This window comes from Muscardinus avellanarius (assembly GCF_963383645.1).
Source record: "Muscardinus avellanarius genome assembly, chromosome: 12".
NCBI lineage: Eukaryota > Metazoa > Chordata > Mammalia > Rodentia > Gliridae > Muscardinus > Muscardinus avellanarius.
Window position 1 is genome coordinate 15,611,528 of NC_137798.1, and position 15,783 is coordinate 15,627,310.

Here is a 15,783-nt window from a genome sequence, read left to right on the forward strand (position 1 = left end):
AGAGGGCTACAATTGTAGCTTGAAGATGGAATGTCCCTAGGTTCAATCCCCAGTCCCCCCCCCAAAAAAAAAGAGTGAAATGTTATGTATAGAATTTCTGCTGTAACAAATACACCCCTGGAAAACCTCATATCCTTCAAATTGTGCACTTAAATAGTACAGTTTATGAGGAAAATAATAGTGGGCAAGGAAATCAAATCTAATGCAATTTCATTACCAAAGAATTATAAAAAATAATAACGGATATTTTAAGTGATTGCTTAGACAGCTGGCAGGGATTTCACAAGGCTGGTGGCTGTCTCTAGAGGTATCAAAAATGTAAAACAAATACGAACAAAACTAAGCAATGCCCTCGAAGGTCAGGCTCTGAGCACAGGATGAGGCCAGGTCGTGATGTGAGAAAGTCCTACCCACGAACACACACTCTCCTTCCTTTATCTCTTTAAAATAGATTTGAGCAGTAGCCAAGGTGAAGAAGGCTCTCTCCTTTTCAGCTAAAATTATAGTTTTTCTATCATATTCCAGAGCCTGTGACTAAGGGAAATTTATATATAAACCAACCCAACTTCCAGATTATACTGATAACATTTCTCTATTACTCAATTATATAAAAGCTAGCTGGTGTTATAGAAATATATTACATGATGTAGTGGAGTAAGATGTGTGTGTGTGTATCTATCTTATATATATATATAGATATATAGTGCATATCTATATATTTATGTGCATATATACATATAAATCATATATATACACACACACACTTGTATATGATGTGGCCAGTGATAGATATAGGCTGTACATGATTAAACCATGCATTCAAGGCATCAAGCAGTCAAAGTAACTTATATTTTATCATTTGCTGGTAGCAAATCAACAAAAACGTACTCATCTTTGCATCTTGGTAAACTTTCTAAGAATGTATTTTATATATATCCACTGGCTAAATGTGGACAGAATGTGCATGATTAATGGTGTCACTGTGTATTTTCATTTAATTTATAATTACTGATGATTTGCATCCATTTATCTTCCTTATTTACAGAAAAATTCAATTACTCCACAAGGAGTGCTTGTTGGATTATTTTTTTCTTGCTTGGTTCAGGATATGTGAACTGAAATACCCGGCAAAGTGTAGCCACCTGACCATTGTCTCACTCTGATGCCCATTGATCTTCCTGGCTCTCTTTTATTTTACTGTGTGTGACACAGCCACATCCCCCACATCCACTAAGAGCTGACTTCTCTACTAACCTCCAAGTGAGGAGGTCATAGATGACAATGAAAATGGAAAGGTAAAAAAAATTTCATGGTGCAATGTTAGAATTATATTCTTTAACTATAAAATTAAAAAAAGCCACAACATCTATATTCTATTCCAAATATATTTTCCCATGGGTTCACAGTAAAAAAATAAATAAAAATTATAAATTTAGACCAGATAATCCTACAATTGAACTTTGATATTTTTTAAAAGAAGCGGTTTCAGTGGCAAACAAATGTGGAGTCTGAGTGCTATTTCCTCTATTCACAATTGATTTAAATAGAAGAGTGCCATTTGATAAATCATTATCAAGATATTGTATACCAAATATTTTCCAAGTGAATTTAATTAGTACTTAATCTGGATCAAAACCATAATTGAAACCCAAACCAATCAGATATGTTATTGAAAGTACACCTGCATTTTAAGTACTTACTGTTTGATCCGTCAGAGGAGGGAGGACAATTTGTTTTTCTATTTTATTTAGAACTAGCTTCCACAGCTCCTTCAAAACTCTCTTGAGGACTGTTTTCTCACAGATTTTTGCTGAGAGACTTAATCTGAAATAAAATATGACATTCATTCATTTTTAACTCTCATCCATGTATCAAGTTACTTTATATATTAGAAACTCACATTAACTACTGAGATTCAAACAGCTGAATAGGCCTTTATCATTTTCAAATGCTAAATTTTATTTAATGAAAAAATATGTGATTTAAAAATATTAAACATATTTATATATGCATTTTCATTTATTTCCAATTCCCTTGTAAATTATGTTAGATAATTTACAAATTTTGTAGAAAATAAAAGCAGAGAATTTATTTCTTTAAACTGTTTTCTATACTGACACACACACACACACACACACACACACACACACGCACACACACACAATGGCAAAGGATTCCTCTTTATTTATACATAAAATCTACTAAGCCAAGAGTAATTTCTGACAGCCATCACCAGGGTCTGGCAAGGACATGAAACACAGATGATAGAACCAATATTTTCATGCACCTGACGGGAGCACAGAACAGACCATTTGCCATAATAGAGTTTCCAAAGTACATGATTTTGACCCTTGGCCTCCTATATATTTGGTACTTACCCTTCTTCATGGTTTAGGCCAAACACCAAAGAAACATATTTTATTGTTGCTTGCTTTTTATTGTTGTTTATTGGATTTTGGGGCATTTAAAAAAATGTTTTGGTGAATGGTGGGTGAGTGTACGCCAGGGTGTGCTACTTCTGAGCTACACCCCCAGCACTATTTGATTATTTATTTTTTTGTGGTACTGGGGTTCCTGGAAGCCCTTATACCTCCAGGCTACACTCCCAGACCTATTTTATATTTTTATTTGGAAACAGGGTCTCTTAGGCCAGCATAGCTGACTTCAAACCTGCGCGGTCCTCCTGTCTCGTCTCTCAACCGCGGGGATTGCAAGCGTGCGCCACCACGCCCAGCTTTATTTTTCATTTTGAAACAGGGTCTTGTTACATTGTGGAGGCTGGCCTTGAGCCTGTGATCTTCCTGTTTCAGCCTCCCAAGTACTGGGGTTACAGATATGTGCCACCACTTGAGGCAAAAAACACATTTTTATCACTGTTGGGCACTGAACCAACATAACATGACAGAGGTGCATATACTTTCAATCAAGAAACAAAATCTACCAACTGCCACCAAAAGGGGCGGGAGAGGATGCAATCTATGATGTGTCTGCGGTCCTTCATTGTGTTTCTGCTGGTTGGAAGTAAAATCTGGAGCTCATTTTATGAAGTGGTATGATCTTGATGGAGAAAGTGAAGAATAAGTTTTATTGAGAGAAACGCACAGAGAGAGCCTTGAACAGGTATAAGTTACTCCATACAGCTTGTCTCATGGTGAAATAATGATGTAATATTATCTAGAACTTGTATAACACCTTATACAATCCCTCAATCCCTTCTTTTTTTTTTTTTTTTTTGGTGGAACTGGGGATGGGACCCAGGGGCCTTCTACCTCCAGGCTACACTCCCAGACCTATTTTATATTTTATTTGGAAACAGGGTCTTCGAACCTGCGTGATCCTCCTGTCTTAGCCTACCAAGCGTGGAGATCACAAGCATGTGCCACCACGCCCGGCTCAATCCCTTCCTTAGAAGCCACTTCTGTATATATTTCTCATACTAATATACTCATTTTAGACATTAAAAATGAAAACAAAACATAGGCCTACATGAGTTAGGGTACTTTTCCAAAGAAGTAAAGCCTGTGGAATTCATGAATGTGCCATGTATGAATGCCCAATATTATGCGCTGTGCTGCATAACTATTTACCAAATACCCCACAATACGGCACTGGGCTCTTGAGATTCCTTTAATAAGAGTGAACAACTTAGTGAGACCCTGTTTCAATATAAAAAATAAACTAGGGCTGGAGGCATAACACCCTCAGAGGTAGAACACCCCTGTGTTCAACTCCTAATACACACACACACACGTGTGCACACACACATAAATAATAAATAATAATGATAATAACTTGGACTCTGGTCATGGTAGATAGTATTGACTATTTTCTATTAAAATATACACATAATTAGCATTATTATTAATCCATATTTACATAATCAAAATTAGTAACTACTCCATAAAAGCATGTAATATGTGAGAGATGGAGACAGAGTTCCAAAAATATATATGCACGTAGAAGTATTTCTCTGAGTACTATTCTATGTAGAAACAATATATAAAACACATGAAAACAGCCCCTTCTAGATGAAGACTCCTGAGGCATATCCATGGAACTGTAGCTCCACTAGACTGAAATCAGTGATCAAGGGTAGCGTTTCCATACTCCTGATGAGTATCTGTGGCACAGAGATGGTGTAGAAACCCATGGATACGTCATGGCAGAAAACTAAAGCTATCCTTCAAAGACAACTTCTAGAATGACTTGAGACCTATCAAATCTGCCAATTTTGCTGCAGATGCGTTATTTCCGCTTTCAAAAGGCCTGAGTTTAAGAACTGATCTTGTTTTTGTGGTCTGCTCATGCTAAAAACCCTGTTTAGGCTGCAACCAAAAGAAAAGGAAAAAACAATCAGTGATATGTTTGCAGTCCTTCGTGGGGTTTCTGCTAGTTGGAAATGGAGTGTAGAGCTCCTTTTATGAACTGAGGAGATCTGGGAGAAAGTGAAACATAAATAAAAAAGATGTTTTATTTAGAGGAACTGCACAAAAGCAGAGAGAGCCTATGCACTTGAAATAGAGCACGATTTCTACGGGGATTTTCTCAAAACCACCTTGAAGATTTTCAGCTCCCTGTTTCTGCCTTTAAACATAATCGGAAATAAAGGGGCAATCTGTTAACTGCTCCCTTAATCTAGTCAGGGTTAACTGCCTTGATCATATAAGCCAAAAAAAGCATGCATTTTGCAATCTGCTACTGAGATTGGCTGAACAAAGAACCAATTAGCCACATGATTTTTAAGTGCGTGTGTATAACTGGCAATAGAGATTTCCTGCTATGTATTTTTGTGGAAAATTTTCCAGATGTTTTACCTCTCCTGGAATGACTGTTCCCCGTTTCTATATATCCAGACCATATTCACCTTTAAATATCCAAGTCAGAGGAAATTTCTATTCACTTTCCAAAGAGATTATCACTTTATACCTTATTATGTTCGTGTAACTTTCAAATTTCTCTTCTTAAACCAATAGCTCCTTGAAAACAGAATCATGATACGACTTTTAAATATATCCTTAACTAGATGCTTTTAAAGGTATGCCTTCTAAATTACTCTGACGATTTCTTTCAATTTTCTATGTCATACACAATATCTTTCAAAAAATGTGCATTATTTTTACAAAGCTTTAAAGTGCATGGGTTTTTTTCTGTCTTTATACATTATCTCTTTCTATTAAGAACTATAAGAACATACATAATGATATAGTAAAGTATAAGTCAAAGTAGAAAATTAAGATGAATAAAATAAGATTCTAAATGCATTGAAAATAAGAGTCAAGCTAGTTTTTCTATTACTCCATTCTATAGTTTATTGAAATTTTCTGTATAATCCACCACTGTAGGTTACAAAATGAACAAGACAAGATAATTTTGCTAATAAAAAATGCCATGTCTCCAAACTAAGGGTTCCAGCTCTAAAATTGAAAAGTGTCCCAATGAGGGCTGTAAGAGAATCAGGACTGCCTGGCCCTGTTCTCTGCTTATCCATTTACCTATCTTCTGTTTCCCCACAGACAACAAAATATAGTGAAATATTGAAATTAAATTGATAGAAACATTAGTCTGATATGTGTAGTAAAATTATAACCAAAGGGAAATGGAATTAAAATAGAAATCGTAGATATGTACAAGAGGTTTCTCCCTACTAATTATTTGTTAGCCTTATCTTTAAAGTGGGGCATTATATCCTTCCTTTCTATTTTGGGTCTTTTGTAATTAATTTTCAATAATAATAATAATAATAATAATAATAATAATAATAATAAATTAGATAATATATGTGAACTACCATATGTGACACTGTCCCTCCACAGGCATTCAAAATCATTGTTTCCCTTTTCCTTGTACATTCAGCTTTGATTTTCAGTTTAGTTTGAGTATTCCCCATTGGAAATGCTTAAGGACCAGAACTATTTCAGATTTTGAAGTTTTCAGATTTCGGATTTTGGAATATTTGCATAGGTGAGCATCCCTCTAGTGAAAATCTGAACTGTGGAATACTTAAAATCTGGAACGTTTTGAGGGTCATATTAGCACTAAAAAAAAAACAACCCTCAGATTTTGAATCCTTTCAGATTTCAGATTTTAAATTCAGGGATGCTCAAACTCTACTCTTATTGAGAAATTATGTCTCTGGTTGCTTTAGATCAATGATTTTTTTTTTTTTTTTTTTTTAGGTGGTACTGGGGTTTCTGGAAGCCCTTCTACCTCCGGGATACACTCCCACGGGCTACACTCCCAGACCTATTTTTTAACATTTTTATGTGGAAACAGAGTCTCTTAAGCCAGCGAGGCTGGCTTCGAACCAGCGCGATCCTCCCGTCTCCGCCTCCCAAGCGCGGGGATTACAAGCGTGCGCCACCACGCCCGGCTAGATCAATGATTCTTAATGGTGGATATATTTTAAAATAGGGGTATATTAACCCTACTCCAAACCTACTAAATTAGGACTAGTTAGGTTAGGGACAGAGGAGAAACAAGAACCCTGACTGAGCAATACATCTTAGTTGGTCATTCAGGCCTCCGCTGTCACCCGCTCGCACCACCTCGAGACTCTTGTCTCCATGGAGCCAGGGACTTGGGCTCTCTCTGCCTGACTCCCCGGGGCCTAGAATGGTTTTGATGCAGATGGACGCTCAGTGGGCAGTGACTGAAGGCCGAGTCAGGCAGCCCTCTATCTGCTTTCCAGCCAAATTCATTCTAGTCACATCTAGGCTGGTTTCTTCTTCAGCAGGGTTCTGACGTGGAATCAGATATTCATGACTTAACCTTGAGTCTTTCTCAATGTCCAGGAGTATGAGCAACAATGTTTTCCAGGGATCATAAAATTCTAAATTTCTTTCTGCCTCGGAACAGGAACGCCATAGATACCAATATTTATTTCCTCTTGTTTTTCCCTTTCTGTACAAAGTCATTTCTGTTTTTTTTTTCATTTAGTAATGAATTAAGTGTGTTGCTCTTTAATGAATTAATTTATATCTATAGAAGTTCTTTTAAAATTGTCTTATATAAAGGAAAATAGTTTTTCTTAAAGCCTTCTCAGTTAAATTTAAGAATTTAGGTTAATAAGTAAAGATAAAAGTGCGCAGAAAACTTACGTTTTGTCCAAAAAGTCCATAAGAGGTCTTAAAACAATTTCTGCATCCATTGCTGCACTGTTCTTATTAGGCACAGTATTTCCATTTGCTCTCACTTGATTTAGTTCAAAATTCATCTGTTTTATGCACTCTTCAATTACAAGCTGGAAACTGATAAGAAAGAATATAAATTATGAAATAAAAGTAAACATTTTGCTTGAGTCTATTTTAATTCTGTCCTGAGGAGTTTGTTCTGCTTCAAATGGTATGAATTCCCTTGCTCCTTAGTTTTCAAAGTTAATATTCCTCTGGGGGGGGGGTGTTTCAATGAATTCTTACTTGGATCCTTTACATAAGAAGCAGACAAGGGCAATGATCTGTGAGCTGAATCAATGGGTAGGGGGTGATGAGACCTCCATCTTGACATACAGCTGGGATACTTCTCTGAGTCCTGCTGGGGAAATGGCTACTCTAGGAAGACAGCTGGCATTGGGATGTGCCTTCCTCACTTGGGTTTTGAGCCTCCACATCTACCTGGCTTCCCTTCAATTTCACTGGCCATCTCTTCTTCATGGTCTGACCATGGCCCAACCTCTACCTACTGGAGTAGATTTGCCATATTTATCAAATAAAAACACAGGGTGCCTAGTTAAGTTTGAATTTCATATCGTAAGTATTTTGAGTTGCAAGTATGTCCATATAATATTGGAGACATGCTTATACTGAAACTATATACCGTCTAAGTAGAATTCAAATTTAACTGTGCTTTATTTGGCTACCCTACTTTCTTCAGATGACTGTTTGCTGTCAACAGCCACATCTGGTCTTATGGCTTCCATACCACTTTCATACTGGAGATCCCCAAATTCATATGACGTGACTTTTGCCCCAAACTCCAGATTGTCAGTATGACAATCAAAAGCTTATAACCTTTCCAATTAGAAATCTAACAAACTCATTGCACCCAACATCCAATCCAGCAGCAAACGTTTGTAAAGTATCCTAACTTTAGGGACTTATAACTTTCAAAATACTACATAGACTTAGCCACCATCATTTTCCACCTGAGCTTGTGTAGTACTTTTCTATTTGCCTCTGTATAGACATTATTTTAAAATAGAGAACAGATCACGTTCCTCCCTCATTAAAATGTTCGGTATCTTCCAAATAAATTTATGACAACGAAAAGAAGTGCTTCATAGACTGTAAAGTCCAACATGACCTGCTGCTGTGACCTCTTAGCAACATGCTCAGAAAAACAAAATAGCCAAGCTGGATACAGATCAACCTCCTGAACAAGTCTTGTCTAGATCACATGACAGCCCAGAGGGGTAACCAGGCAAAGCAGACTCTGAAATAACCCAGCTGTGCCAGAGAATATACTCATTTAAGGAATCAGTGAAGGCTGAGGTTAGATACCCAATTATAAGAAGCAGGCGTTTGTAAACAAATCCATATTTCCTTCCAAGTACCTAAGACCCCTGGAGATATAGAAAAACAACACCAAAACCATATCTAATCCTCACAATCTCACAACAACAGAACCCACTGAAATAAAGATGCAAAGGATAAAGACAAATAATTCAAAGTTTTGATATTGAATTTGATAAATGACCTCAAAAAAGAAATCAGAGAGAAAAATCCAGGAAATTAAGAACTATGTCCATAAAGAAGTAACAGAATTACCAGGTGTGATGCTTGTAATTCCAGCATTTGGGAGGCTGAGACCAGAGGATCACGGGTTGTGAACAGCCTCAGCTACTTAGTGAGGCCCTTCCCAACTCAGTGAGACCCTGTTTCAAAAATAAATAAATACATAAATAAAAAGACTAAAAAATAGAGCTGGGGTGTAGCTTGAAGGTAGACTGTCACTGGGTTCCATCCCCAGTACTGCAAAAACAACAACAACAAAAAAAAAAAAAACAGAAAGAAAAAAAAGAAAAAAAGAAAAAAGTAACAGAAAATCTGAATGAGTTGAAAGTGTCAAGATGTCAAGAAACAATTCCATCAAAGTTATCACTATAGACCACATGGAAAACAGGGTCTCAGCCATAGAAGATAGTACATTCAAAACTGAAAATGTAGTCACAAATTTAGTTAAAAAAAAAAAAAACCCAGCACAACAGCAGGGTCTTAATATCCAAGAGCTTTGGGATAATTTTAAAAGACCTAACCTAAGAAGACATTGAAGAAGGCATAGAAGCCCAGACAAAGGGAATTAAGAATATCTTCAGAGAAATACTATCAGAAAATGTCCCAAACTTGGAGCAAGATGAAGACATCCAAGTACAGGAGGCATGCAAAACCCCAATTATACAAGACCAAAAAAAAACCATCCCCATGTCAACATTATAATAATATTATGTACTACAATGCACCAATAAAAAATGCAAAAAAATGTGCAAACTGGGCATGGTGGCACAGGTTTGTAATCCCAGTACTTGAGGGGCAAAAAAACAGACACAGACTAAAGGAACAGAAGACTCAGAAGAGAAGTCTCATAACTGTAGCCAAATTGATCTTTGATAAAGGTGCTAAAGACACACTCTGGAGAAAGGACAATCTTTTCAACAAATGTTGTTGAGAAAACTGGCTATCCATCTGTGGAGAAATGGAACTAAACCCTAACTTCTCACCCTGCACAAAAATCAATGGTTCAAAGACCAGAAACTTTGGAACTGCTCGAAGAAGGCGTAAGACTAACATTATAACATATAGGGATAAGTAAAAAAAATTATTCCTTAATAAGACCACAAAAACTCGAGAAATTAAAACAAGAGTCAATAAATGGGATAGCATTAAAAGTAAAACTCCTGCATAGCAAAGAAAACCAAAATTCTACAGAGAGAACCTACAGAGTGGGAGATCTTTGCTACCTACGCATCAAACAAAAGTCTAATATCTAGAATATAGAAAGAGTTTAAAAAGCTTACTATTAAAAAAACAAATAGGCCAATTAACAATGGGCAGCTGAAATTAATAGACACTTTTCAAAAGAAGAAATGCAAACGGCCAGCAAATATGTTGACGAACTAAATAGGCACAACTTCTTGTTCCTGTAGTATAGAGACTTTTTAATCTTAGCTCATTTATGAATATTTTATTTAGTCTCTTGTAAAGTCTTTCTTTTTTTCAGTTTTTGGCATGGCCTCATGTGGAAAACTTTATAATTTTGAGCATATGTTCAGTGCTTTATTTCATTCTACCATTATGTTTGGTCTTTCTCTGTTTTGAGATTCTGACCTCCCCTTGTTTACTTTCTACTGTTGACAATACCATTCTTCCCCTCTCAACTTGACATTTGTACTGTTTTTTGATCCTTGGATCTAGCTGGTCCCTACAGGAGCGGCTCATTTCTTAGCTTTCTTTATATTTATCAAGTTCAATGAAATAACCTCTTCCAAGTTCTCACCCAAGGGAATTCAGATCCATGGGCATCTGGCTTTTGTCTGGCTGGACCTGCCTTTGGCCTTTTGTTACCTAGGGACTGCAAGGAAGGGTGGTAGTGGGCAATGTGCGGAAAGCGGGTCCTTAGGGTGTGCATATTTAATGGGTTAATGAAGTAGATTCTTGGGGCAATAAAAAAGGCAAATAATGCTGGATTCTTTTTTCTTTTTTCTTTTGGTGGTACTGGGGTTCCTGGAAGCCCTTCTACCTCCAGGCTACACTCCCAGACCTATTTTATACTTTTTTATTTTTGGAAACAGGATCTCTTAAGCCAGCACGGTTGGCTTCAAACCTGCGCTATCCTCCTGTCTCTGCCTCCCAAGCGTGGGGATTACAAGTGTGCGCCACCGCGCCTGGCCATTGCTGGAATTTTCTAACTAGTTGATTTACCACTTCTCCACCAATGATCCTGCTGGCTGTAATAAGAATCACCTTTGTTATTTGTTTTCCTGCAAATGATAATCTTCTTTACGACGTTAATCTTCATTACAACTAAAACTCAATTATGTACATATTAACTCATTTTTATTCATTTATCTGTGTATGGCCACCTAGGCAGGTTCAATGACACTCTACATTTGCATGAGTTCAGGGGAACTAAACACACCTAATAAGACTTTGTCTTTATTAATTTCTTAGTAAATTTTCTTAGTCTTTTTTTGTCTATCCATATTTTGGTTGACAAAATCTTTAGTAACCAGCTTGAATAAAAGTAGTACCAGTAAATACTGACAGATTGTGTGAGTATCCAAGGAGCCAAACACTTAGAATTTCTATGAAAATTTCCTGAATTCTTTGTTTATTTAATCCAGCCAGCCTTTGTTATCAAAGGTTAACAGTGAAAGAACTATAGTAAACCAAAACACCACTGTGAAAAATTTGTTGTTAAGCAGAAATGTAAGTGGAATGAGTTTTGAAAAATTTAAGACCAGCTTTAAGAACAATTTTAATTCATCACTGAAAAAAATAGTCTCAGCTCTTCAGAATATATTAGGAACCTGGGTTTCAAATGTGTGGTTTGGCTCTGCTCTGGGTTTGCTGCAAAATCATATGAACTGATGCATATAGTGGAATTTTTAAATTGTGTAAATGTTGCAAAATCAAATTGATTTTTAGAATTAATTATGCACTTGTTTTTAATGTTCCAGATTGCTAATTTAGAGCTTCAGAAGGAGAGAATCAGACTAAAGTTATCCACTTTGACTTTGCAAGAAATCACAGTGATCACTGAGGAATTCCCATCAACTTTGGGTGTGATGTATCATAGCAACAAGGATATAGCAATTATTCTTTTTATAAGAAAAGCATGGCAAGCGCCCTGTTTACTCCTGTTCTTAAGAAACAATGGAGGGAGGAATGGATCCATGGGCTTTAATATGTAAGCTACGATATCAAACCTCACACAGATAAAGCCCTTCAAGTGCCTTCCTACGACAGACTGCTTTCTTTATGATTCCATTTTGTCCAGATATTTTCAAATCAGAATTTATAGCCTATCCTTGTAACCAAACATTCTTCCTTCTCAAATAAAACAAAAAGCACTGGTTCAACAGAATAATTTATTGTACAGAAAGCAATATAGATGTCTTTTGTTTATATTTTAGTTTCTATTCTGTTCAGTCTTCTTATTTCCCATAAAGTTCTGAACACTTTTAGCTATTCCTGACTCCTCCTTCCCCCTTTACTAAATAATTTCCCAGTTCCTCATATCTTTGTAGCTGAGGGCAACAGTCTTTCTCCTAATCACACATTAATTTACAACTCAAAGAGAGGCCTGCTGGAAATGGCTGAGCCAAAGCCATCAGTAAGTGGCACTGCAGGTCAAAGCCAGGGAACCCCGATGCCTCCAGATCAATCATCTGCTGCTTCTGCAACTTCAGGTAAATGGAGTTTTCATATTGCAGATTAACATTCAGGCTGAGCAGGAGGGATCATACAGATCAGCTAACAGGGCAGAGCTACTCCCCCACATCCTATCCAGTTGGGCTGATCCTGCTCAGCCACTGAGCTGTGTAGGCTTCATGAGGCCAGCTACCAACACACCTCTGCTAATCAAGACAGGCCAGGTACAGAAGTTCTCCTTATTCAGCTTCATTCTTATATGTGAGGCAAAACTGTGATGCTTTCAGCATCTTTTCTTTTTATTATTTCTGATTTAAAGTAATGGCATTAGCAATTGGCACGTGTTTATTAACCGTGCGTCTTTCTGAAACACCATTAAGGAAAAGAACAGTGTTAGAAGACATAGTCTCTGCCATAAGAGAAATTCATATAGTCTTAGGGGGTAACTGAATGCATGGTTTACGTTGATAAGTCAACGTTCATTGAATTAACATTTAAAACAAACTATAGCCAGGCATAGTAGCACATGCTCATAATCCCAGAATTCAGGAGGCTGAGACAGGAAGTTTGAAGGACAGCTTCAGCTACTTATTGATTACGTAGCTACTGATTGATTAAGATTCAAGGACAGCCTCAGCTACTTATTGATGCCCTTTACAACTCATTGAGATCCTGTTTCAAACTAAAGAATAAAACATAGGGCTGGGGGTGTAGCTCAGAAGTAGAATGCCCCTGGGTTCCATCCCAAGGACCAGCAAATAAATAAGTAAATAAATAAATCAATAACATATTAATGTAATGAATACCTTCAAAGATATATTTGCTTTCCTGTCTATTTTATCATTTGATAATGAGATAATTACTTTTTCTTATAGGATCAAAATTGTTTGTCTAGGGTGAAGTTTTCTTTTTTTAGAACCATAGTATAGATGAGTTATGTTGGCATTTTTTGTAGTACTCAGGATTAAACTACAGGCATTCTACCTCCGGGCTATACCCCCAACCCATTTTTTACTTTTTGTTTTGAAGCGGTGTCTCACTGGGTCACTTGGAATCTCACTAAGTTGCTGAGGCTGGTCTTCAACCTGCAATCATCTAGTCTCAGCCTCCACAGTTCTAGGCTTATTATAGGCCTGCCCTGTAGCACTTTTTTTTAAAACAGTGTTTTGCTAAGTCTCATACTCTGGGATTATCAATTATGTATCTAAGCGCATAGCTGCATAATTCACCATTGCTAAACTATGGAAACAGCCAAGATTTCTATCAACAGATGAATGGATTACAAAACTGTGGGATATGTACACAATGGAATTTTACTCAGCCATAAAGGAGAACACAATTACACCATTTACAGGGAAATTAATGGAACTGGAGGGCGTTATGCAAGTGAGGTTAGTCAGTCACAAAAAAATAAGAAATTGGATGTTCTCCCTAATAATGCAAAAAAAAAAAAAAGCTAGGGAGAAATGGGTAACAGGAGGAACTCTAGATGAAGAAGAAGATTCTACAGAGGAGCAAATAAGGCAACCTAACTGAGGGGATGGGAGGGGGAAGAGGGAAACTCTCTAAAGCACATGATGTACTTAAACATATCAAAGTCAATCACTAAGCCAAACATGGGAAGGAGGGAGGGGGAGTGAATGGGATAGGATTTGGGTAAGGGCTAATTGGGTGATGTGTGCATGTATGTCTCCACCGTCTTTTATCTCATTAAGATATATGATTACAATGCACCAATAAAAAAATTTTAAAAAAGAAAAAAGAAAGAAAAATGTATATGTAAGTTGTTTTCAAACTTCTACCCAAGAAACAGTTGCAGTCAGACTCCTATACAAGACTCATGACTCAACTTGGTCAGAGTTGGGCATTCAATTATTCTGAAGCGCAGCCACATTTATGTTTGACTCAAACAAAAATGTAAAGTCCTTCCTTCCTTCCTTCCTTCCTTCCTTCCTTCCTTCCTTCCTTCCTTCCTTCCTTCTTTCCATCTTTCCTCCTTCCTCCCTCCATTTCTTCATTCTTTCAGTAGCCCATTGCTAACCTTTACACACTGGAATTGCCAAAGGTATGAGATACATTTCAGCCTGGAGAAAAGTGAGGGAAACATAGAAGTAAATCAAAACCTAGAAAACACTGGTATGTGCTACCCCATTAAAGGATGCAGTGTTCTCCCGAGCACACAACATGGCATCATTATTAGATCGTGAGGTCATGAGAGAATTTTCAGAGGAGAGACTTAGATAGGATTAGCCAGTTAATGGATTTAGCCAGTTGAAGAAATAGCTCCAAAGGAATGATTATTATAAAGAAAACCCAACACTCATAGATGACCCCTTAGGCTGCTTACCTTTCACCATACGTGACACTGAGCTCATCCAGAACCCCACTGAGTTTGACTTGAAGTTCTTTCAGAATGGTACTAGCTTCAGGGTCCAGCTGCAGAAAGATCAAAGGCAATATTATTTTGGAGTTTTAAGAAGCAAATCTCTGTTTCTCTTAGAGCATTTTGCTTATTATATAGTCACTTTGAACAATGCATATAGATTTTTTTTCTTTATATTTCTATTTGAAATCAAACGAAAAAGTTTAGAAAATTGCAAAGAAATCAGGAGGGTTCTTATATATGGGGAACTGAGTTGCATGGCATGCTTCTATCTAAGAGATAGCAAAGGTTTTGTTGGTTACAGAAATGGAATGCAAAGCATAAAAAATCCTCAGAACATGCTTTCATAATTTAGAAAATCCAACACCGTATACATTCCTTTAATATATGTGTTGCTTCCAAATAGACTTCAATCCTTAATATTATTATAAACAAATCAGACAAGTAAAAATGAAAAATTCAGTTTAAAATTTACGTTTTTAGAATAGGATGAGTATCCCTAATTCAAAATGCTTGGCAAAAGAAGTATTTCAGATTTCATCAAATTTTGGAACATTTGTCTAGACTTTACTGGTTTAGCATTTGTATTCCAAAACTTTGAAAGCTCAATGCTCCAAAATCCAAACCTTTTTGAGTGCTGACATGACACTCAAAAATTTTTTAGTTTGGAGCCTTTTGGATAATGGATGCTAAGCCTTGTATTAGGTCGAGACTTATTAGAAGCTATTTCCAGATTTTTCCAACTTTAGGATTTTAAGTAATATGATAAACTTATCCAAGTACTTCCATGTTCTTCTTCCCTACGATTCTATTTGTAACTTAGGGCTTAATATTCAAAATTGAACATTTTATGTTTCTTTAGGAATTCAATAATTTATAACTCAGACTAATCCTATGAATGAATATGGGGGAAAAAGAAAAACAATCAGATCAAGATAACTGAATTTTGATGCCTGCTTTTAGAGGCCAACATTTCTTTTTATCTGATTTGTTCTTAAAATAATATTTGTAATATGAAATAGCTTAAACTATAAA

The 15,783-nt window shown here is 36.6% G+C and overlaps 1 protein-coding gene across 1 annotated transcript in view; it reads right to left on the minus strand.

Annotated features, from left to right (window-relative positions):
• Nucleotides 1-15,783, minus strand: part of UNC13C (unc-13 homolog C) — a gene marked incomplete at both ends in the record, with an annotated part of 469,864 nt that overhangs the window by 99,813 nt on the left and 354,268 nt on the right. The window contains 3 exons of the mRNA XM_080707444.1: nt 1,701-1,824; nt 7,098-7,247; nt 14,713-14,801. Of these exons, the coding sequence (XP_080563570.1) occupies nt 1,701-1,824; nt 7,098-7,247; nt 14,713-14,801 (363 nt within the window). The remainder of the gene's footprint in view (nt 1-1,700; nt 1,825-7,097; nt 7,248-14,712; nt 14,802-15,783) is intronic.